Genomic DNA, 23191 nt, shown 5'->3' on the forward strand with positions numbered 1-23191 from the left:
GCAGCGAAGAAATAAAACTTGGTTTGGCAATTGCATTTAGCAAAACACTGGAAACTCAAGGGAAAAAATACTGCCTAGCTAAGTAGGTTGAACTAATGCTGAGAAACGGGGCTCTGTGAATCTGAATTCAACCCAGTTTTTCAGAGCTGCTTACCCTGTCTCCTTCCACTGTTGGCCAACTGACAGAAATTCAATATTTTTCTTTTACTGAATGAAAAGCATAGTCAGAAACAGCCATTGGGTCAGAATCATATGCAAAAGCTCCTCTTGTGCTTTTGTTTCCTAATTGCTCTTGGAAGAATTTTCGGACTGGGCTGACGCAGTTGTGTGTGTGAATTTCCTGGCAAATAAGGAAGGTGACTGTGTCCAAAAGACATTTTAGAGTGTGAATTCACAGCCTTTCCATGTCTAATCAAGGAACGTAAACCATTAGCCACATGTTCTCCATTTCCATCACATTTTTTCACACTTAAACAAAAACATGCCAAAGAAAAGGTGCTACATTTTTTAATGCCCCCAAATAGGAACCACGGGAGTCCGTTAAATGCTGTGGCCATTTCCAGCATACAAATCAATTTTCCTTGTGGTGGTGAAGTGGTGAATAATGCCTGGTTTGTTTAAAGAAGCATGACTGATTTTGGATGAAGGATCCTGTCAGTTTGGCATTTTTCATTTTATTTATTGCACACAACCGTATAAAACCTGGTACTGGTCTCAGTGCCAGGCTTACTAGTGGAAAAGCCGAAAGGACCACATAACTCCTGGTGCAGCAAAGAGCTTCTCCTTCTGCAAGACATTTGCTGGACTCCTGAGAAATTACTTTGAATAACATGGCAGAGAAGGATTTCATCAGTTGGCATCTGCTGGCTTTATTTTTTCTTCCATTTTGCCTGTGTCAAGATGAATACATGGAGGTGAGCAGAAGATCTTATAAACCAGTGGCCAAAGTATTGCAAAGTCACCACCAGACTGGCCATAAAGGTTCCAGAAGCAGGGAAATATTGAAACAGCGGAGTCAACTTATAGAGTGGACTGTTGCTAATAGCACTTCTACAGACCAAAAAGTCCTGAGACCAGAGGTAGATGATGTAGAACTGACTACCTCAGATAGAGTCCAGGTACTCTGAATTAATCTTCTAAAGATAACTTTAAAGCTAATGAGATCTTTTTTTCTAAGATTATTAGTGATATATTTATGAAATGAATTTTATTAAAGCTGTTTACTGGTCTGTATCCTGCCGGGTTGCTTTATAGGATCTTTTAATGAACTGGTAGAACCAGCAGTGTTTTGGGACACTGTTACCAACATGCACAGCAGCCCTTTGTTTTGCTGAAACTATGGTTCTATGCAATCGTGTATTGTGATATAGAGTCTCTTAATTATTTCAGAATATTTCTTTTTTAATATATTATTACCTTGTATTCTATTAACTCACTTGGATGTGAAGGAAAATTATGGAATTTGCAGAGATATCTGGAAGGATTCAAACAGCAGAGAATAAGTTTACATGAAAATTATGTATAGAAAATATATTCTTCTGAGCTTGAGACAAACAATGAAATTCTCAGTATTCACAATTATTATTTTAAGGAATAGCTTGAAAAAAACAGGCACTAATGTTGTATCTGAAATTCAAGTAGATTTAATAATGATATATATCAAATTGACTTTCAGTTTCAGTGGAAAAAAACATTTGGAATGAAATGTTTTTTAAATCAGCTGTAGTGCCTGCTTTTTAAATTGGAGCTCTTTTTATGCTGTTTACATGGCAATTTATATATTATAGTCATTAGCTCACAGCAAAAGGAAAATTGCATCATTCGATTATACATAAAATACTGCAATCAAAATTTAAAGGTAAATCTTTGAAGGACAGAAGATGAAGCTTTTTCTAATTTTAGGCAAAACAAAGTTCTATTCAAGTAAAGTTTTTGTTGATTGGTGTTTTTTTAAAAGCAACGATATGAATGTTTTGTTCCTATTTCTGATACAAATGATTGAGCTCTGAATGGTTTGCCTTTTAGCATTTGCATTTTACTTTTTCAGACCTAACCATGATATTCTAAATTCCAAAAACCAAGGGCATGCAGATGAACATTGAATAATAACCTACTTCATGATAAACAGAGAGATTTCATTTTAGTACTGTGCTAAGCTTAAGGAACTGAAACACTTCCAAGTATTGGAATAGGTTTAATACACCACTGTGTTCCCTGTAGTTAAATTTTACAGTGCATTGCATTTCAGATTTCTTGGGCAAGAGTTATATGTTCCTCCAATCCACTCATAAAAATAGGTATTTAACTGTAGGTATGTCAAATTGCACTTACAGTATATAAACAGTGTGAACAATCAGATATATAGCCCAAAGAGCCAGCTAGCATATGTTTGTGTGTGCTCCTCTTTCCTGCATAGAGCCTGCATAGAGCACTGCAGCTGCATACTACAGACCCTACAGTGGTGAAAGCTAAAGAAGATTCTCCTTGACTTCAACATAATTTCAGATAATGCAGGATTTAATATAAAATGATGATTTTGTTAAGGGTCAAATTCTCCCTCAGACACAAAGTGTCACTGCAGTCTTTGGGGTGCCTGTGTGTCTCATCAGACAGTTTAGTACAGCGTGTTTGGAGCTGCCTGGTGGGGAAGAAGTTGTGACATTAAAACTTGAGTCTAGCCAGCCTGAGTACAGCTGATGGCAGGTCATTTACCTGCCAGTCTCATCTCTAGGAAGCAATCTTTGCTGGGAAATGATGCCATTTTTGGCTTACTTAAATGAAATGGAGCATTAGCAGATGCACAACAGGGATAATCCACCATAGAGTGGCTGATGCAATAGGTATTTTCCATCTCGAGACTCCCTGGGTTTCCAGGCAGAGGGGGAGCAAAGGTGGCAGGGACATGTTTTAAGTTATATCAAACCTCTCCCTTCTCCTTGAGCTATCTGAAAGCTGTTTGGCAACTGCAACAGCTGAAAACACCCAGGCAGTGTATGGAAAAGTTTCATCCCTAAAATCCCTACTTTCTTGATTATCTTCACTCTGGCTAGAGAGTTTTACCCTTTTGCTAAAGTGTTTTAAACATCGCATTCACTATTGTGCCAAAGACGCGATAAAATTTTTCTTTGCTGCATTGCGTAAAAGGCCAGTTTCCATGCTGCTGGTAACTTCTGAAAAATATAATGTGCATTTCTCAAATGTGAGAACTCTTAATGAATGAGCAAAGCCAGACATGTTCCTCCTTCTTATGTTCCTATGTTCCTCCTTCAAGTACCCCTCAGCCTATTGGCCTTTTGCCCTGAATTTTGGTGGTTTGTTTACTCCTTTGCAAGAGAAGGGGCATGGAGGACTTTGGTGCCCACAGAGACATGTTGATTCTCTTTCAGCCCAGGAGCAAAGAGTGGTGGCTGCACATCACTCTTCTTCTGTATTGCCTTAGGCAATATAAACAGAAACCCAATTATTAACCAGGAAGTGGAAAGAGGGCTGGTTCTCCAATTCTGATTGCATCACAAGTTTAAATTAAAGGAATTTTATAGGCCATCTGCTCCCCAGAACTGCCTCCTATCTGCTAAATCAAAGGAAGTTCAGCAAATATCCTCGATGCCCTCATTTCTAGTTTTTTATCTGTGCTAGGATGTGACAGATGCATTTCACAAGCTGCTAAATCATATTCCTGTCCTGGAGAGCAATGCCAAAGATTCATTGCACAATAAAATTTATGTGCAAATTGCTGCATAGAACCCCTTTGGCAAGTAGGCTGCAATTAATCTTTATGTCCCATTTGCGTGTAATTTTATATTAGGCACAGATTTTTACTTCAAATATACTTTTCACAAAGTCCTCTGTTTTTAGAGATTAGAAAAATCATACTGAATATCCATTGTTCTTGGCAGCTGATTGTGAACATTTTTTTCTCCTAGTCAAAGGATTAGTAAAGATAATAAGTCAATATTACTTCACGGTTTGCATAAGTAGTTGTTTTGAAGTCAGTGGAACTGTTCTAATACAACCAAGCTGGCAGGACTTGCCCCCTTTCACATATAATAACCTGTTGAGCTGTCAGAGAGATAATGTCAAATTAGTTATGACCAGTACTAGCATCCATTTTACAACAACATTGCTGGTTAGCTAATAAAGTTGTTCGGGATTTCAGAGCGTTGCGTAAGGAAACAAGTGTTACCTCTGCAGAGAGAGTCTTACCCACTTGAGTAAGACTTCATTTTGATACAGGAAATCCAGTTTGCTGGACTCAAGCTTTTCCTTACCTATAATCCACAGTTCTAAGCACTTGGGTATTTCCAGGCTGGTACTATCTATTTGCTCTTGACAGATGCTTCTATAGTTGGCCTTCCCACTTACCATGAATATCAAGCACTGTCCGAAAAGGCCTGGAGATTTCCAGCTCAGCACAGCATTGAACATTAGCATTCCAGGGAGTGCAAAACATTTGCGTAATTCCAGTCCTCATGCTTTTGGCACCCCTTCAAGGATGGAAAACTAGCTGAAAGCAGGACTACTTCTTATCTCATATTAGGAAAGCTTTGACCAGTACATCTGGAGATTGTCAGTTTTGGTCCTCCTAACAACTGGAAGAGATATAACAGCAAAAAAGATACACATGGGTCCTCCAGGAGCAGACAGTCCAGCAGATAGAACTCACTTTTTCTCATACAATATAGCCCTTATCTGGAATTAAGGTAAAAAGATAGGACTGATCAACAACCCATAATCCAAAGTCCTTCTGACCACTGGCAGTCGTTAATGTTTCCATGCCTCTTTGAATATGCAGCCCGCTTTCTGAGCTCTCCATCTGGCCTTTTTCCCCATGGCAGCTCTGCTATCAGTGCTTCCAGTTGAACAGTGCGTGTGTTTGATCCATCAGAGCCATTGCACAAAAGGTGTTTTTCTATATCCATAAACAAATTCCTGAGCCTCTTGAAATTAATGACTTTTTGGGGGTGTGCTTGGCATCATTCAAAAGATGGGCAGTAAGCTTCAACATTTCAGATCAAGACAGCTGGTGGCCTCAAGGGTAGGAATACAGTGCAGCTATATGTTTATTTGGCTGTTCCCAGCTCACCAGGGGCTCATTTGCTGCAGTTAAACCCGTAGGTCTGCATTAAGCAAGTAATTTGAGGGTGATAAAGAACACTAGTGGAAAGAAAGGAAAGGAAGACAAATAGGAGAATGATTAGAAGAAAAGTGGCAGTCAGATTGGTGTGACTATCCCCTGCAGAATTCAAGCACTGCAGATTTGTACCTCAGGATAATAGCAAAGAATTGTAGGGAAAAAGCAACAAAGGAGTAAAAATGAGAGGGAGGTAGAAAAATAAAATAAAACCCAGGACCTCTACCTCAGCTGACCCATTGAAAGCTTTGTAACTGCTAAATCAACATGACAGCCTAGTTATAAAATCTAACCAGAACTGAATGAGAATCCATTAGTCTAAATACAGTAATTTGGGAAAGAAAGGCAGTGAAATAAAACTATTATCAAACTATTATTACAGTAGCTAAGCTGTGCATAATGAACTCATTAGTTTATTTATGTTGCTATATGTCTCATCATATAAACAGGTTTTCATAGTTACACACCCACAACTATAAATAATCAAATGTCCATAACACCATGTCTCATGGTCAGTTTGAGTTTTCTCATGTACCTCGGCACTTTGGCAGATTCTCTTAACTTTAATAGCCTGTAAATATGCAAGTCTGGAGTCATTAGCAGGTATTTGCTACATGGACAATTTTGTATATCTCCTTCCGTCAGTCCGATCCAGTTTTCTCCATGTTTAGCGGAAGACAGCTCATTGCTGAAGGCCAAAGGAAGGCCTTTGTTTCCTGCCACTCCTTGCACTTAGGCTTTTTTGTCAACGAAGGGTCTTTGCTGAAATCTGGGATCAGTGAAAAGCAGGACAGGAACCTAACTGATATATCCATTTAACTTTCATTACTCAGTATCATTTTATTTCCAAAAGCCCCATTTTTTAACATGCCAGCTTTTTTTTTTCTTTTTATGTTCATATAGCTCTTGGAACACTTGAAAAGCTTTTTCCTTAAATCTTCCAAAAATAACATCTTTGGGGAAACCCAAGTATGGGAGATTTCAGTCTAGATAAGAAGAGTTTTGAAAACTTATGCAAATATATAAACTGAGAATATATAATGAAGACCCTGTAACCAACATGCATATGATTGATGCATTCAATGAATGAGTTATTTAAAACCTATTTTTGTGCACTTAGCCCCCACAAACGGGACCACAGAATCCAGACTGCAGTACCTGCTGCCGTGGCGATTTTGGAGTTCGACTCTACCAAGGGCCCCCAGGACCTCCTGGGCCCCCTGGGATGCCAGGTAAAGATGTTTAATTGATTCTTGATCAGTCTACCTACAGGCTATAGATTCAGGATATTCTATGAGAATGGTAAGAACATCAGAATTTGGGGAGAGATTTGGAAGCAGGTTTTTCTGTAATTTCAGAGAAGAGAGGGGTTTTCAGTTAGACTCTAAAGTCTACTCCAGTGAAAAACGATTTGTTAATACAATTCAGCTTTCAGAAATTCATGCTGAGAGTAGTCTTTTTGCATTTCTAGGCCAAATTGTTCTCTCTTCTTAAAGCTGCATGAAGCTTCCATTAAAGTTGGGAGAACTTGTTCCCTCGGGTTGATTATTGCTTTCACCATTGAATATCCATCAATGCTAAACTGTGCTGCATTTAGGAGCTTTTTTATCTAGTGTACTGCAAGCCAAATTTTTACAGAGATACACATGCTCTATTCTCTCATGGAAATTTCTTCTTTCTATTCTTTCTTGTTGTCTTCCATAGTATAAAATAATTTATTTATTAAAAATGCACACAGAATAACAGGAGACATAAGAAAAGGGTATAATTTGATCTAGTAATTGGTATGGAAAAAGATGAACCTGCAGAAGGGAAAAAGACAGTTCTATGTTGGTGTAAGTTTGATATGGTGGTTACCTTCATGAAATGATCATTTCTAAAGCAGATGTGTAAAGTAAATGAACATATCACTGACTGACAGATTTGTCTCATCTTCCTCACCTTTCCTCTTCTGTTACTGCAGTGAAAATACTATTTCATTATCCTTTTGTCTCACAAATTTACTCACAGTTAACAGAGGTAACGGATAACCATACACAAAAAATTGAAGCAGTCTTTCCTTACGGTGACTTTAGATACTATGAGAGAAACATTTTCCAGTAATGGGTACATCTGACTTACTGTTCTAAATGAAGCGTTTAAAGAATTAGCTTCAGATTGCAAAAATACTGAAATAAATTGTTACTCTGACATGTTTTGATAATAGGCATAATTAGGTATTAGGCATATTTGGCATTAGCCTGCTATGAGCTAGAATTTATTTCATGCATCAATCCTTTATAAGAATAGCATTGATCATTAGAGACATAGGAAAAATGTAGTAGTGAGGCCTCTCATGCTGAAATATTGATTTATGTATTAATAAAGATTGACTTCTTAGAAGTGGGACAAGACTTTGTGTTATGCCCATACTTTCAGGGCTGCCAGTCAGTATGCTGCTGTGGCCATATCTGGGCACAGTACTGACTCAGCTTCACCTTCCCTCATGTGAGAAAGTAACTCGGTCGCACTCTCATGCTGCCAAAAGACACCACAAACGCTTGCTCCACATGCTCCACAGCATCCTTCTGTAGCCGGGAATTTCTGTCTCCTTCATCAGCTCCATTTTGTATCGTACACACCTAAGAGAAACGACAACAGCTGCAGTTCACTTGATTGATTCAAATATTGCTTGCAAAATTCTGTTCTAAACAGAGAAGTGGTTCTTGTTTTACATGAAGGATCATTCTTTTACTTTTTAAAGGCTATTGATTTCTCCATTCAAACAAAAATTCTCTTATTTACACCTATCATTTAGCTTCCTTGTTTGATGTCAATTTTTTTCTCAATAACTCAAAAACTTTGAAGAATCACTTACTCATCAAATTTGACCTCAGACAATACCATTCTTCTTGTAAACTCACAATTAGAGTAACTAATCACTTTGCATCAAAGAACAAGCAGAGCGGCAAAGAATCTGGTTTCAATTCAGGTAGAATTAGATCACTGATTACATTACCTAATCCCCCTACTAATTAATTTAAGGTCAGGATCTTGCTTCAGGTAAGCATAATAATTATTCAGTTATTCTAGCCTGCTTTAAAATTTTGTCAGTTGCAGACATTTGCTCAGCAATTTCCTCAGTAAACATCAGGAAGTAAGTAATAGTGCAGATGCAGAAATACCTTTTTACAATGACCCCTTTTATATGAAACCACTTCAGAAAAGCTTCATTATAGGACTTTTGTCTTTCTTTAAATCTAGGAATGATCAATCAACCCCTTTGAAGTAACCTGCACCCTGAAAATGTAGACCCTCAAATGTCTTTTAACTAGTTTAAGGTTACTGCCATTCTCCATTTGCAAGATGCATTTTAAAGATAGCAAAATGTTTCTCCAAATTATCCTATGAAAGCAACAGGAAACAAGATTTTACCCACAAGGAAAAGCAGAAGCGCCCACACAGGCTATCTGGTATGTCCCACGGGGCAGCAGCCTTTGTTTTCCCTGAGCCTTGCCTCTGCTGAGGTTTCCTCCTGCACAACTGCCTGGTCCTACAGCTACCAGCATGGGGACCTGAGACATCTGCAGTTTGTGCAGCAACACCAATGTCGCAGGAGGGTTAACTCTTCAACATCTCTTTTTGGAAACTTGCTCATCAAAATCTTAACCTTCGGCTTAACCACACAGCTTGTCCATCAGCAGTTCAGTATGGGTCTTACGACACTGAGAAGCGCATGTGTTGTGAACTGGTGGGAAAGGACCCCATCACAGGTATCTGTTAGAATACATTATGTGAAGTTCTTTAAGTCAAACAGAAAGCTCTGTTTCTTTTAAGGAAATCATGGAAACAATGGAAATAACGGAGCAACGGGCCAGGAAGGAGCCAAAGGTGAGAAAGGAGACAAAGGAGATATGGGACCGAGGGGAGAGCGTGGCCATCATGGACCCAAAGGCGAGAAGGGTTACCCTGGGATTCCCCCAGAGCTGCAGGTACAAAATCTCTGGCTCATGCTGTCTGCAGCAGTGCTCGGGTTATGGAGTTTTCTCCTCTGAAAAGCTGTGCCTGATTATTGTAGGATACTTGTGAAGCAAACCCATCTGTAACTGAATACAGTATAGAGTGACATATACAGTACTTGTCAGGACTGAGCAATGTGCTCTGCCAGATCTTCCTGGAAAAGAAAGACACCAGGGCTTAGCCCTTCCACAGAGTAAGAATCCAGCTGTGAAATGAGCAGGAAGAAGCATATACCGTTCCTTTTTAGGGCAGAAAGCCAATACCTGGATCATTAAAGAAGGATAAAAGGGACCATCATTTTCCCATTAAGCTATGGGGAACACATATAACTCTGCACTTCCTAGGGCATGCAAGAAGAGTAAAGGCATCACTCAGGCCCACGTTTTTGAGGTCTGCCAGGCCCTGTGAGATTTGCAGCAGCATATATATACAAATCCTCAAAGTATTGGGTCAAAATCTTTGAGTGAAGTCCAGAGTTTTTAGGTTTTGAAAAACGCCCCTCAGCAGCTATCTCTGTTTTCAAATATCTCAGCACCTTAAAAAATATTGCTCTGAACTGCATGGGTTATTTCCATACAGCTGCCATGAGGGAGAAGCAGATAGGTTCTGCCTAAGACTGAGCTATCCAAAAGCCAGGTGAGCATGATAACGTGGGTCAGACCTGAGCTGTCCGCTCTGCTAAGGGGTGAAGTATATTTGTTTGGGCTCACCGCTGTGTTAACATAATTGCATAGCTTTTGGATTAGACCTTCTTCATCTCTTCAGAAAAGGCATGAAAATTAACAGGAAAGTCACCAATAAACCAACATGTGTGTAATGTGGGAAAATTGCTTTGGATTTCTTGGCATTGTGTATATTTGAATACTCAGCCCTAGGTTGCATGGAGAGGGGATAATTGCACAGAATAAAATTCAGCCTGAAAATAGTTTCCAAAATTAATAGACTTTTGTGATAAAGCAGAATTATTTTAGCATTCTTAAAGAATTAACTAGGCTTAGTGTTATAGCTGAATATCTTGAAAGACGTATTTGTTGTAATTACATTCAACATAGATACTTGTGCAATTTTAAAATGAGCTATCAAGTATTTTTCCTAACAGTAAGTTAGTGGTATTGATTTAATTAAATACTGAATAATGAAAGGTGATCAAAAACAAAGGCTCATACTGCAATACTTGCTTTAAAGTAAAATTCTTTCACTATATTTAACAGATGTGCTTAAAAATTCTTCACAGTAAAGCATATAACTTCTTGTCAACATCATGCTTAGAATTTTACAGAGGGGATAGGGAGAGGAGAAAACACTTTTGAATACAATACCATTAAGTACAGGATTATTTTGAAAGACATCTGTATCCATGTTGATCTGCTACTTCAAAATAGGACATAGGGAGAAAAGACACCTTTTTCAACTCTTCTGGTGAGCCCAAGAAAAATAGTTTGGGGTCAAAGAGAATGTGAAATGGAATCTAGACAAAAAGTAATAAATCCCATCAAGCTGCCATTGCAGCTGCTTTGCTTTAACACATGATGAACTTTGATGTGATCCTGGCTGAGAAGCAAGAAGTTAAGAATTTGCTGTTACGGTAAACGCATCCATGCAGGGTTAAGGAAAATAAGCCCAGTCTTTCAGCTCACATCTGGTGCTCCTCAGATTTCCGAGCAGATGGCTTATGATTGCCAGTGTTGGATCCGACCTTGCATTTGATTTTGTCTGTTTCAGTTTCATTCTCGTTCAGATCTGAAATCAAAAGAAGGGTTTTTTTTTTCTTTTTAATTCCTATGTAGCTGAAATCTCATGAAAAATGTCACTTTTGTGAGGAGCAGTAACAACTGTAACTGAGCACTTTTCATCTAAGGATTTGAGAGACAGAAATAAAATGTCTGCCAAGTCCCTTCATGGCCTTCTAGCATCCAGGTGCAGTGTCTGTGCTTGTGTCACCTCCGCTGACAGTCAGCTGGGGGACTATAGCCTCGCAGACCAGATAACCACTTTCGCTGCCTAGGTGGATGGTTTTGCACTGCTTCCTATGAAACATTTTCCACAGCCAATATCTCTCACTGCAAGAAAATTAATATGAAGTTCTAGCACAGTTTTCACTTTCTTAGTTTCCTCTTTTGATCCCCACTGCCCTCTATCTTGACTGAGGAATATAGAGCACCTGGTTAGAGAGAAAAGGCAGTGATTGCTGAATCCCAGCCACTTTACTTCTAGGACACCTCTAATAAAAATGCTTCACGCATCTTTGAAGGTAGTTATCAAGAAATACTAATGTGTATGGATTTTATCATGCGTGATTTATTTCACACTTTCAGTTAAAAGCAATATCCAGGTTAAATGCACTGGGGAACATAGAAAAACTAATTAAATTATTTTTATGCAAAACACCATACGTTTCAATACCACTTTTCTATTGCATCATTCTAGAGAGAATTTAAGATTAATAAAATCCCAGACTAAGGTCCTGACCTGCAAATACTTGCTCATACACTTACTTTTACAGTCATGAATAGCCCAATTGAACATAAGGAAGTTAGTCCTCTTCCAGTTTCATTCAATGGGAGTTTTGTTACTGGAGTTTAATGGCCTTGGATCAGGCCCTAGAAGAACATCTCTGTCAGGAAAATAAACAGACCGCGAATAAGAGACGAAATTCTGTAGCTGATTCCTCCGTATTTGCACATTTCATGAATAACTGACTAAATAAGAACTGCATTTGTGTAGGTTGCATTCATGGCTTCCATGGCTACTCACTTCAGTAACCAGAACAGTGGCATCATCTTCAGTAGTGTCGAAACCAATGTGGGGAATTTCTTTGATGTCATGACTGGTAGATTTGGAGCTCCAGTGAATGGTGAGTGTTTGCAAAACAAAATAATGCAATTCTCGGAGCTATGGGGAGAAGCATGGCCAATAGTGATGAGAAAATACTAGTGCCTTTGCACAAGGCACTGATGAGGCTTACGGGAATAGTCTGCATAGCTCTTGCCTTCAGGAAAAATGAGACTGGAAGTGCAGCAAGCCAGGAGAAGGCTCACCAGTGGGATTAGTGCTGGCCCCAAGGCAGGAGGAGGATGCATGAACAGCACTGGGGAGAGAGCAGGACCACCTGCATTGAGACCTTAAGCGCTTCTGCTGCCGTGATGAGAGAGCCACGGTCTCATGTCGCAGTGGCAGCTTTGCAGTCATCTCCTCCTACCTCCTGTCACTTCTGCTGTCGCTACTTTCCCTTGCACCATGAGCTGTGCCAGATGTGGCTAGAAATGAGGCATTATAGGTTTTTCCTGAGTCATTTTTCATCTGTGTCAATCCCCCAGCTCCCACAGCTGTGGTACAGGAGGAGCAATGGGGGATGGATGGCCACATGCCTAACCAAAAATATGTCTAAGGGAAGCCTAAGACCACCTTCCTTCACTTGGCCTTTTTCACCCTTCCATTAATTTATTCCCTGCTGTGAAAAGTGACATTAGCATAAATGAAAGTCAGGCCTCCAAGTCTGTGGTGGCACTTGTCTTCTGGACAATTAGGAGTATATGTGATTTCCCTCACAGATGCCTCCCTTTCAGGTTAATGTATATGTGGGTATTAAACTTTCACCCATAATGATTTAATGACTTTGATACAAAATCTAAGCTCACAGCACTCAGACCATTCCAGGTTAATGCTACAGAACTCACTGCTGAGCCTCCAGAAGCTTGTCCTCCCTCCTGTGGGAGTCTCGTAGACCTCGTGACACATAATGTGGTTGTATTGACAGCATTGATAACGCCCTTCAAAGAGCTGAAAAGGGTGAGGGCAAGGGCTGGCCCGTGCAGGGGCAGAGAGCAAAGACTATGTCCGCACTGTGCAGGACATGGTGTGGCAGGTGTGCAGCAGCGGGTGCTGCTACAAGGCCCATGCCCTGTCCCACCTGGGACGGCCTCTGGGGCTGAGCCGGAGCTGCCCTGGACACTGCCCTTTCGGGAACGGGTGGGAGTGGGAGAGCAAGGTGAAAGAGGGGTCACCAGGCTCAGTCTCCGTGAAACTTCCGTTTCGGAGAGAAGGAAGGGATGGGTGGTCCTGCATGCGCTCAAGTGCTGTCATTTCTCTGGAATGGGATGCAGCTGAACTCTTGCCAAATGCAGAATAAAAATGACTCTCATTTTGGCACGCTGTAAGTGGAAGCGAAATACCCACTGACAACTGGAAGGCAAATCTAGCCTTGGCTGTTAGGTTTTCTAAGCAAGAAACACCAGTTGTAGCATGACTACCTCACTCTATGAAGCAAACACGTTATAAATTTTAAACCTTTTCAGGAGTGTACTTCTTCACCTTCAATATGATGAAACATGAAGATGTGGAGGAAGTGTACGTGTACCTGATGCATAATGGCAATACCGTTTTCAGTTTATATAGGTAAGTTGAGAGCCAAGCCATTTTCACTGCAGAAGATGCATTTGTACAGATGTGGTTGCTTTCTCACATTGCAAGAAATGTGAAATTGTTCCTTTTTTGAAGGAATGCACTAGGGTGAAAAAAACAGCAAAGAAATAGTATCGTATTTTGCCCTACTCAACTTGCAGATTTGGATCATACCTGCCACAGAACCTGTGCCTAAAATTTAGCCTTGATCAGAAGTTCCTTAAGGTTTGGGAAAGCCCTGCAAATCAGGTTTGGAGTCCTGTGGTAACATGCTGTTATTCTGTTAAAACATGTCTTCATCTTCATTTGGCCTATAAGGGAAAGGGAGTAATGAAGAGTTCAGCAACTAATAACAGTCTTATTAAAGATTAGAGGAAAGCAGGTTACTTTAAAATAGGGCATTTAAACTGCAATAGTAAGGAGTAAGTAACTGCAGGAGTCAGAAGCAAAGGTGCTCCATCTACTGGCTTTATCATTAACATATCTTGAATAATTTTTTTTTAACTGTTTGGGTTACTTAGAGAATAATCAGGAACAGGATACACTTCTAGCCTAGCAACTTCTATAAGAACCAGGTCGAGAGTTTGTAGCCAGATTAATACCCGGGAAAAAAAGTTTCTTTATTATTATCTGCTAAATAACAACAACAAACCTGATGCCAAAATCAAGCTTTTCTCTTGAGCCTTAATAAACAGACACAAAAGTTTAGACTCATCACACTGGATTTTAAGCACTTAAAAGACAGCAGCTTCATTGAAGTTGTCTCGGCTTCTTCAACAGCCAGTAACAGAGACATCTCCAAAGGGTATTTTGTTTTCCCTAAGATCTTGCAAAAGAAAAAGTACCCAACTATTTTTCCTGAAGCATTAATGTCAGAAAAGACAACAAGTGGAAGTAAGGAAACCAACACACATGCAAAGTCAGCAAGTGAGCCCACATCAGACAGATCTAGGTTCAAGCAAAGGCCCTTAGGCTGGAGTGAACTCTGTCTACTGGCAGCAGGAAGTGCAGGTACTCAGCTTACATGAGACTCCTGACCTGTGGGCATGTAAAATTAGCTGGGATAAATCCAAGGGAAAAAGAGCATAATGAGAAATCCAGAGTGTTGTGAAGAATGAGCAGCTTCATTTTAAACAATAAATTTGTTCTGTTGCTCTGGATAAAACCTGAGTAAGTTAAACTTCAAGAATTTCAGAAAGGAATGAAATGATGCACTTAAATAAAGTGCAAAATTTGACTAGCAGATCAAATGCACAAGGATGCCAAATTTTCAAGTAAAGCAGATAAAAGGTGTTAGCGAGCCTTGGAGGGAAGTTTTGCTCAGGATAACAACACGCTTTCTTGGATTTTTTTTCAAGTTATTTGCTTGATCATTGTCAATAAAGAAAGAGCTGAGCTGTTCTAAAAAATTCATCCTTAGCTATGAATCAAAAGGGAAAGCAGACACTTCAGGAAACAGTGCGGTGCTAAAACTTGCCAAAGGAGATGAAGTCTGGCTGCGAATGGGAAACGGAGCCCTCCATGGGGACCATCAACGCTTCTCCACCTTTGCCGGGTTTCTTCTTTTTGAAACAAAGTAAAAAAAGAAACAAACAGAAAGATATTCATCTGAGGAAGCTTCTTTTTTGAGCTGGTATTTTTCTCTGGACTACGGAATAGCATTATGGTGAAAAAGATCAAGAAGGCTTGTTTTGATGCAGTGCGTTGCTATTTGTGTATCAGAGATGAGCTGAATACATTGGGTAGTTGACACAATTACAGATTCACAGAAGATATATTGTCATCTAGGTTGCATCTAATGAACCATTAAATGTTGCTATTGCTTTCTTCACCAAAGCAACTGAAAAACAAAGGCAAAGGAGTTTAAAATGATTTAGAGAACAGTTTGCGCAGTTAAGTAAATTTTGTCTGTAAATATACTTAAGTATACATCAGGAATTGAACAATGGATTCGTGTTTTTTTGTTGGTTTATCCAGTTCGTTCTTTTTACATGTTCATTTAAGCTTGCATCATGGAAACAGGCCTGAACAAGTTCTAAGCTCAGCTGAGAGCAGATTTAGAGGAAGAAGTTTTTACTGGCCTAGAAAGAACTTTACAAACAGGAGAAAAAATGTGAAAATAAAGATGTCAAGAATTCAGGTTTACTGCATTGCCATCTCAAACCTCTGAAGGTGCATTTGGGGTCATTTTTGTAGATGTTTAGTACATATTTACTCTCTCTCTCTCTCTCAAAAAAAAAAAAGAGTAATAGTAATTCTAGCCTTAGTAGCAGCTTAAACCTAAGGTAATTTAGCCTGCAGGGTGCATGGGTCAGACAGGGGAACCACAATGTTTCTTCCTAGCCTTCAGATTTTTGAAACCTGATGTAGTTGAGTGCAGGGTGTCAAGGCAGAGTCCTAGATGCTGGAGAGGTTGGGAATTTGTTGGCAGCACACAGAGACAGAGAAACACATGCTTTGTGGAGTCTGGAGCTCTTTTAGAGGGATATACATTGTTATACTGCATATTTACTTAACAGTGAAGTTGCTGATACTGCCTCTTGGCAGGCTGGTAGGCAAAGCCATAGCTAACCCAGTTCAGTATTTAATTGGTGAAAGGAAACACTGGGTAGCTTAGAAGTTCTGCTCACAGTAAATTGGACCATTCTTTAGCATTAATATTTGCCCACCAGTTTTTCAAAGTTTGGACACCTGAAATCCTATCTTGCTATTTTTTATTTAAGAAGGAACCTATCAGCACCAAACAGGCTTCAGAAATACTAAGGTTTGATTGTGTGTATCTATCTTCTGCATATTCTGGCTCTCCACACAAAAACTAATGAAAGATAAATTACATTTTAACAGGGATTTGCACCAGACATTCCCTGACATTAATGTGTAACAAGCAGGTGAGGTTAGGACAAGTGTACATTCTGTTCAATATTTATTTGAACTTATTTTATATTGGATAAAGATACCATTACCAGTACAATAGAGTAAAAGAATCAAAATCTTCCATAAGAATTTGTATGTCCTTGAATACATTCTTAGTTTATGTAAACAGCATCTTGTGATGAAAAATGCATGCTGATATTTGATGATTATGACTTGCGATTTTTTAGTTTTATGCAACAACCACTGAAAATATTAATTTTAATGAACTATCTTCTGATGACTTAATTTTCTCTTTCTGAATTTGGGGCAGGTTTGCACCTGCAGATACAGACTTTCAAAACCTGAGACCATGTTATTTCAATAAGCATTTTAGTGACATTTTGGCATGCCTTCAAACTAAATTCCACCCACCAGGTAATCAGATAATGTTACTCTTTTGGAATAAGTGCACAAAGCCTATGTGATATACAGCGTAATGAGCTGACTTTCACAGTAAGAAAAATCTTGAAAAAATTATTATTTGTTGTGTTAGGAATGTTTGCTTACTGTGTAAAACATACATTTACCCAATAAAGTTTAATAGTTCTAAAACTATAATGATTTGTTCACATCTATATTTACTATAACATCTCTGAGATCAGCCAAGTACCTTTACTATTTGGAGATGGTGGGGATATATCCTTAACACATATTTCCTAAGCATTCATTTTGCTACCGAACTGGAGAAAACCATTACTGAGGGTCAACAACATATTTATTTTTTATACATATACATACATATACACACACGTGTGTGTGTAAATATACATGTATGTATATTTAAATTTAAATCCCTGAGGCCTCCATTGGGGCTTCATTTTCCTGTATGGTTTGGCCACTTTAATTCATTCTGGCCAGAATAAAGCACTTACAAACCGGTCACATATGATACATACAGTCATTGTAAGGTCCTTTACATTTTCTCTGGAAATGACCATGGTACAAAAGAACACCAGGCTTTGCCATTCTCATTTTATGTTTTTTTCACAAGTTTTGTACACCTTGCCCTGCTAAGGCAGGGTGGAAGGCAACTGAGAATCAGCCTGAAAGTTTCTGACAAACCACGGTTTGGTCTCAGTTCCAAGGTTAAAACTAAGAGGTTTTTACATCAAGGTTCAATCTCACGTGAAATCTCTGATATTTTCTCTGTAAAGTTATTGCATGCAATCTCTGCTGACTGTAGTGATACCTTAAAAATAGGCATTAGATATTAATTTTAAACATCCTTCAAAATATAACTGTTGATGTAAAAATCTCTGTATGTATTCCTGTCCCTCAGAATTATTTTTTTATATTCAGTAAATCAGATGAAATGCATATTTGTTCTCAGAAATGTTTATGAATAATAGTTGTCTTTGCATTGTTGTCCATAAATGAAAGGTGCTTCTTTAGTTGATGCTCAAAAAGTATGTTCTCTTTTCAAAGACTCTGGTCCTCCACTTTGAAATAGGTGATATCTTGTATGGTTTGTGTGTCAATGTCCCTGTTTTCTACCACTGGATCGAAAAAATCCAGCTCTTTGATTCTGCCATGGAGATAGCAAAGGTGACAGTGGAAGAGGCTCCATACTGTGCATCTGCATTTCAAATAGGGCAGGGCAAGGTCCATGAGCACACACAGAATAACGAAACCCATGTGGTGCAGAAGAGATTTCTTGTGTTAATTGGCGAAGAATTGCACAACCGGAGTTTTATTCTTCTGCTTTTCTGAAAACAATCCAGACTAGAGAAATGCCACAAAAAAAACAGTGTTTTAAAAGAATCACATTGTTACAAAGCCAAGACTGGAAATACCCATGCTAAAACCATCTTGGACATCTTAGCTTCTGTTTCCTCTGAATGTGTCTCACCATATGTTCTTCCCATTATATAGTCATATGCTATTTCTTAGCCTCATCCTGCAGCAGTTAGATGGTGCTTGCTCAATAAGGCATGGACCATATACTGGAATGTGGTAACAGAAGACAAATATAGGACAGCTTCATTCACTGACTTCACCTAAATGTACAGTTAATGAAGCACGGTCACTATAGAAAATGGAGCACACTAATGTAAGGAAAAACAGAATTAAATTTGCAACAGCAACCTGAATTTTAGCATTTTAAAATTTCTCAGAGCTTCATTTTCTAATCTTAATGATTCTTTGAAAGAAAAATACTCCAGCATACTCCTCACAGCATACTACAGTTGAAGAGAATTAATTGTGTGTTCCACCTCGAGGACTGGAACTTCAGGACAGGAGATGGGGCTTCAGAGTTTGTGCCATTCTGTCATGGGAAAAGTCTTGATTTGCAGCTGAAATTGCTGGATGGAAATTAGTTTGTCTGCTGTTCATTTTTTAAGCTACAAAAGAGTTAAATTATCATTGCTTTGAATAAAATCTTTCAGATAGTGCATCATTTCAGATCAATGCTTTCTTCCCTCCAAGATTACGTGCTTCTCAGAAAGGTCAGTGTTTGTTTTCTCAAATTACCAAAGGGACACAAAATAAACAAGAATGTGAATTAGTTATGAATTAAGTATCTTGTGGCTATAGCCAAGGCTCAAATAAATTGCTTACTGGTAGGGTGATGGAAACAGTTCATGAAAACAAAGGCATATCAACCAATTGCACTAGCAATATTGGAAAAACTGTCTATGATGAATGCTGCAGATGACATTGTCCAGCAGGAATGGCTCACTGAAAATAAATTAGGACAGGATTTCCAAACTGTAGAATGGAGGTACTCTAATTATTTCAAAATGGCAGGTAAATTGTCAGATGCATCTCCCTGGACATGTGTGGTGCCCAGTACAGAGCTGAAGTTCTGTATCCAAGCAAATGAAACCTGGGAATCCCCCAGCCTAGAGTTTTCAGGCCCTAAAATAGTGGTTAATAATAAACTTGCAGGAAAATATTTATTTTCTACTGATGAGCCAATATAAAGATTAGCTATATAAAGTTGTTGACCAAAATTTCTTCATCTAAATCAAAAAAGCACAATAATACCATAAGCCATAACTCAAAACAAAAAAATGAATGTTTTAGTTCAGCTACAGGAGTAAAAGTCCACAGTACAGAAGTCGTCGTCATAGACATCACTAACTGGCTCTCCTACTTTAACTGAGTAACTGAGGGTAAATTTTCTGACACTGCGGATGTTAGCAGCAAAACTCACTGACTGCAGTGAGGCTGAAACCTCACCCCACTGACTAATGGGACTAAACAACTCACAGACAGTAGTTTTTCTAGATATGACCATTTCAGTGAAGCAGCACAAGGCAGCTTGTACAAGTACTTTCTGAGGATGAGAGTAGGCTTTCATTCCTAAATCTACTTTGACAGATAGCACCAGACTCTCTGGAAGCATGAATTCACAGCTACTTTGGAGAGATGTATTTGATCTCAGGATAAATTCACTTTGGCGTTTTATTTTTTGTATGTGTGGCAGAATATACACTTAGAGAGTGAGCAACAAAGTGCGAGTCCACACTCACACAGAAGCAGAGAAACACGGAAAGGCAATGAGAAGCTCCATCTGCAAGCTGAAGAATGTACTGAAATTGCAGAGATTAAGCTGCTCCATTTGACAGAGTGCTGTACAAAGGACAGCGTGTCATAACAACACTCAGTATAAGGCCAGAAACGTGAAGTATGATCCACATTGTCTTTGCAGATATCAGGAAGTGTTAAGAATGGAGCACAGCTTCTATTCTGGCAAGGCATAAATGCAGACATCAGGATAAAGCACTCACGCTTGAAAGCTTTGATAAATTCGGGATACGAAAATACCACCATAAACTTCATGAGAATCTTGACAGTTGAATTAACTAGGGAAGTTTCACACCACCACTGCTCACATTTTTAGGCAATGCTAATTACCAAGTAAGATTTAAAATATTACAACAGATGTGAGCAATTCTTTTGCACTTCTTGCTTTTCCATTTAACAAAGCAAACTGAACTGTTATCAGTATCTCTTTAACCATGTATTAAGATGGACTCTTTACATCTGTGCGTGCACCTAATACACTAATGTGGTAGAAAAAGGGTGTGATTGTATGTTACACAGCTTGTAACATCATATGAATATTTTACCTAATAAATTCCTCACAGGGTCCAAGGATATTGGTAATATCTTTGGCTTCCCCTTTTCTGTTTATTGGGCTCCTTATCATTCATGGCTTTTGGTTTTCTACACTAGCCAGTTGTTTACAGAGCGTTGGGAAGTGTTTGGCAATCAGACAAGAAGCCGGGACTATATCGAGCAAGTGTTCTTTTTGGTCCTGCAGTTACACACTTGTCCAAAAGAGCAGGGAACTGGAATCAACACCCAGGTGGTTTCCCATTCAGTCCTATACTTCTGTATTAACAACTTCTGGTGCTTGTCAATGTTTTTCATGTTCAAATAAATGTCCTTGATTGAAAACACCATATATTTATACCTATTTTTAACAGGAATATACCTTATTATATTGCATTGATAAGAACTATTATATGTTCATACAATAAGACTAAATCATAAATAATACACATGCAAAGGGGAGAAACAAGGTTTTATTAACAGCTGTATCTTGACTTCACATTCCTGCCTTGGTATTTTTCCAATGGAGTGAAAAGTGAGAGTAATTGTAAACAACAAACCTGATATGAACTGTAAGTCTGGCATGCAATCTGGCCAGCCTGTATCACAGAAGTGCCTGTACCTCTGTGAGCAATATTTATGTAACACGCGGTATATATTATTTCATTTTTTCAACACTGTGGAATGCACGATATTAAATATAGGGAGTGTACATATTTCAAAGGATGATACAGATTCTGACTAATTGAAGTAATTTAATCAAGCTCACAAAAGCAGTCTGACAACATCTAAAGTGTCCTGTCACCCAGTGCAGTGTTTTAACCCTGTAACAACCTCCTTTTCCATATCTACTGCCTCTCCAGCAGTGAACTTGCAGAGACCTATTGATTGCTGTAATTTTAATGACACATGTTAAATGGTATCACATATATGTGCACTGCACTATTCTTATTGCAAGTTTATGCTAGGGGAAGGCTTCTTGTTTTTAATATACATTTTATGCTGGACAATTTGCTGCTTCCAGAGTTTGCTGGATTCAGATCACTAGCTTCCTTCCCTTGGTGAATCAGAATCTCTCTATTTCTCTCTCACAGCCGTTTATTTCTTAGTTTGTTAAAAGCTAATTTTTCAAAGTATTTAATGCTCATAAAGTGCCAGCCTCACACTGCTGAAACTGAAATCATTTAATAAGGTCATGACTAGAATGTTTCTGCCTCAGAGTACTCATTTTAACAGTGGATGACAGCAAAAAAAAAAAAAAAAAAAAAAAAAAAAAACAGGCGTAAAGCACCCTATATATGGGCTGCAAAATCCAGACATAATCCAGTCTATGATTATGGTGTTACTTGGATCTGATAAAATAAACATCATCAGGTGAAATGTAAGAAGGCAACATAACAGAAACTGCCTCTTCTTATCCAACACTAACTCCAAGAGCCTTAAGGTGAAAGGAGACAAATGAAACTGAAAATCATTTAAAGAAATGCAACGTCCCAGTAACACAATGGTAACTGTGGAAACAAACCTTAATATGGAATAGTGTCTCTAAGGGAGATGGATAATAAAGAAAACAAGCCAGTTGCCTTTGAATAAACATGCACATATTTTTCTCCCCACTATTTCTTGTGGACAGTGGCATAGCAATGGATACAATTAGTGAATGGGAATCAGATGTCCGTCTACTTGAAAAATAAAGGGCAGTCTGCAAATAGAGCTCTTCTGTTTGTTATTGCAGAAACAGAACAAATTCTGCATTCATATTTGCAACCTTTACCCATTTTTGTTGTCCATTTAACTTAAATAAAAACATAAAATGCCTCCTTGTTCTGTCTCCTATATGGTAACTGGAGATACTAGGAACAGGGTGTAGGTCTGAAAAGCCTTGTGAATCTAATGCTCTTTCATTACCTTATCCTGGCTGGATGTCCATCCCTGTGAGCAGCCTAAACAAAAACAAAACTACCAGGCCTCCAGTCAAATGCAGCTGTTTTTCTGGGAGGCTTTATAAGTGTAACTGTGCATGAATACAGGCTTTATTAAATCTGGTATGATTTAACCAAACACAAGTTACTGTGCTCTGTGCAGGGGAAATGGGCAAAGTGTCAGGAAGACAGGAAACTGTTTCGGGCTAAAACTCTTCAACACTCACCATGGGCAGAAGGTTGGGGCGACGGCCTACGAAGCGACAGTCTTCCCTTTGTGTCGCTACCGAGCTGATGGTGAGCTGCCAATGCTAAGGTCCTCACCACTGTTGTCAAAATCCCAGTGGCATATCAAACCTTTCGCAGGTTTAAGATGCTGCTGTCCCAGCTATCCACCCAGCTCCTCAGGAGCAGGTACAGCTGCCGCAGCAGGAGCAACAGGCTGAATCCGCCCGGGCTAAGGGCGGATGCGGTGGCACAGCCGGTTTTCCCGCAGCTTGGCGGACACACCGGAGCGTGACACGGGGCAGCTGAGGGGTGCACGGGCTCACGCGCTTTTGCCTTCCACAAGGCAAGATGGCGCAGGCACAACACACCTGACCACGGCAGCCCTAAACCACCCGGCAGGGAGGCTTCCTGAAAACCAGGTGGTGATTTCTGCGCTTCTTCCTGTCTGTCCTACCTAGGGCAGGTACCGAAAATGCACCTTGTGCAATCAACGCGATTAAAATCAAACTGCAGAGGAGGAGGAGGAGGAGGAACT

The 23191-nt window shown here is 39.2% G+C and overlaps 1 protein-coding gene and 1 long non-coding RNA gene across 5 annotated transcripts; one reads left to right on the top strand and one right to left on the bottom strand.

Annotated features, from left to right (window-relative positions):
- Positions 1-416: 416 nt before the first annotated feature.
- On the top strand, positions 417-18433 carry LOC112982183 (complement C1q tumor necrosis factor-related protein 3). Of its 2 annotated transcripts, none has more exons than XM_026098380.2 (6): positions 417-1118; positions 6252-6363; positions 8948-9102; positions 11855-11984; positions 13426-13525; positions 14952-18433. In XM_026098380.2, the coding sequence occupies exons 1-6, from the start codon at positions 831-833 to the stop codon at positions 15109-15111; spliced, it is 945 nt and encodes a 314-aa protein (XP_025954165.1). In that variant the 5' UTR covers positions 417-830; the 3' UTR covers positions 15112-18433. The 2 variants fall into 2 exon arrangements, with proteins under 2 accessions (XP_025954165.1, XP_025954166.1); XM_026098381.2 differs by having other exon boundaries at positions 499-914.
- Positions 5529-23176, bottom strand: LOC112982184 (uncharacterized). 3 transcript variants are annotated; one of them, XR_010385655.1, is made up of 2 exons: positions 22656-23176; positions 5529-7752 (listed from the first exon to the last, which is right to left on the bottom strand). It is a non-coding gene; the product is annotated as an uncharacterized LOC112982184 (long non-coding RNA). The 3 variants fall into 3 exon arrangements; XR_010385656.1 differs by lacking the exon at positions 5529-7752 and adding an exon at positions 10305-10870 and having other exon boundaries at positions 22656-23159; XR_010385657.1 differs by lacking the exons at positions 5529-7752; positions 22656-23176 and adding exons at positions 10305-10870; positions 11626-11744.
- Between the last annotated feature and the right edge of the window lie 15 nt (positions 23177-23191).

Source organism: Dromaius novaehollandiae, chromosome W (assembly GCF_036370855.1).
Source record: "Dromaius novaehollandiae isolate bDroNov1 chromosome W, bDroNov1.hap1, whole genome shotgun sequence".
NCBI lineage: Eukaryota > Metazoa > Chordata > Aves > Casuariiformes > Dromaiidae > Dromaius > Dromaius novaehollandiae.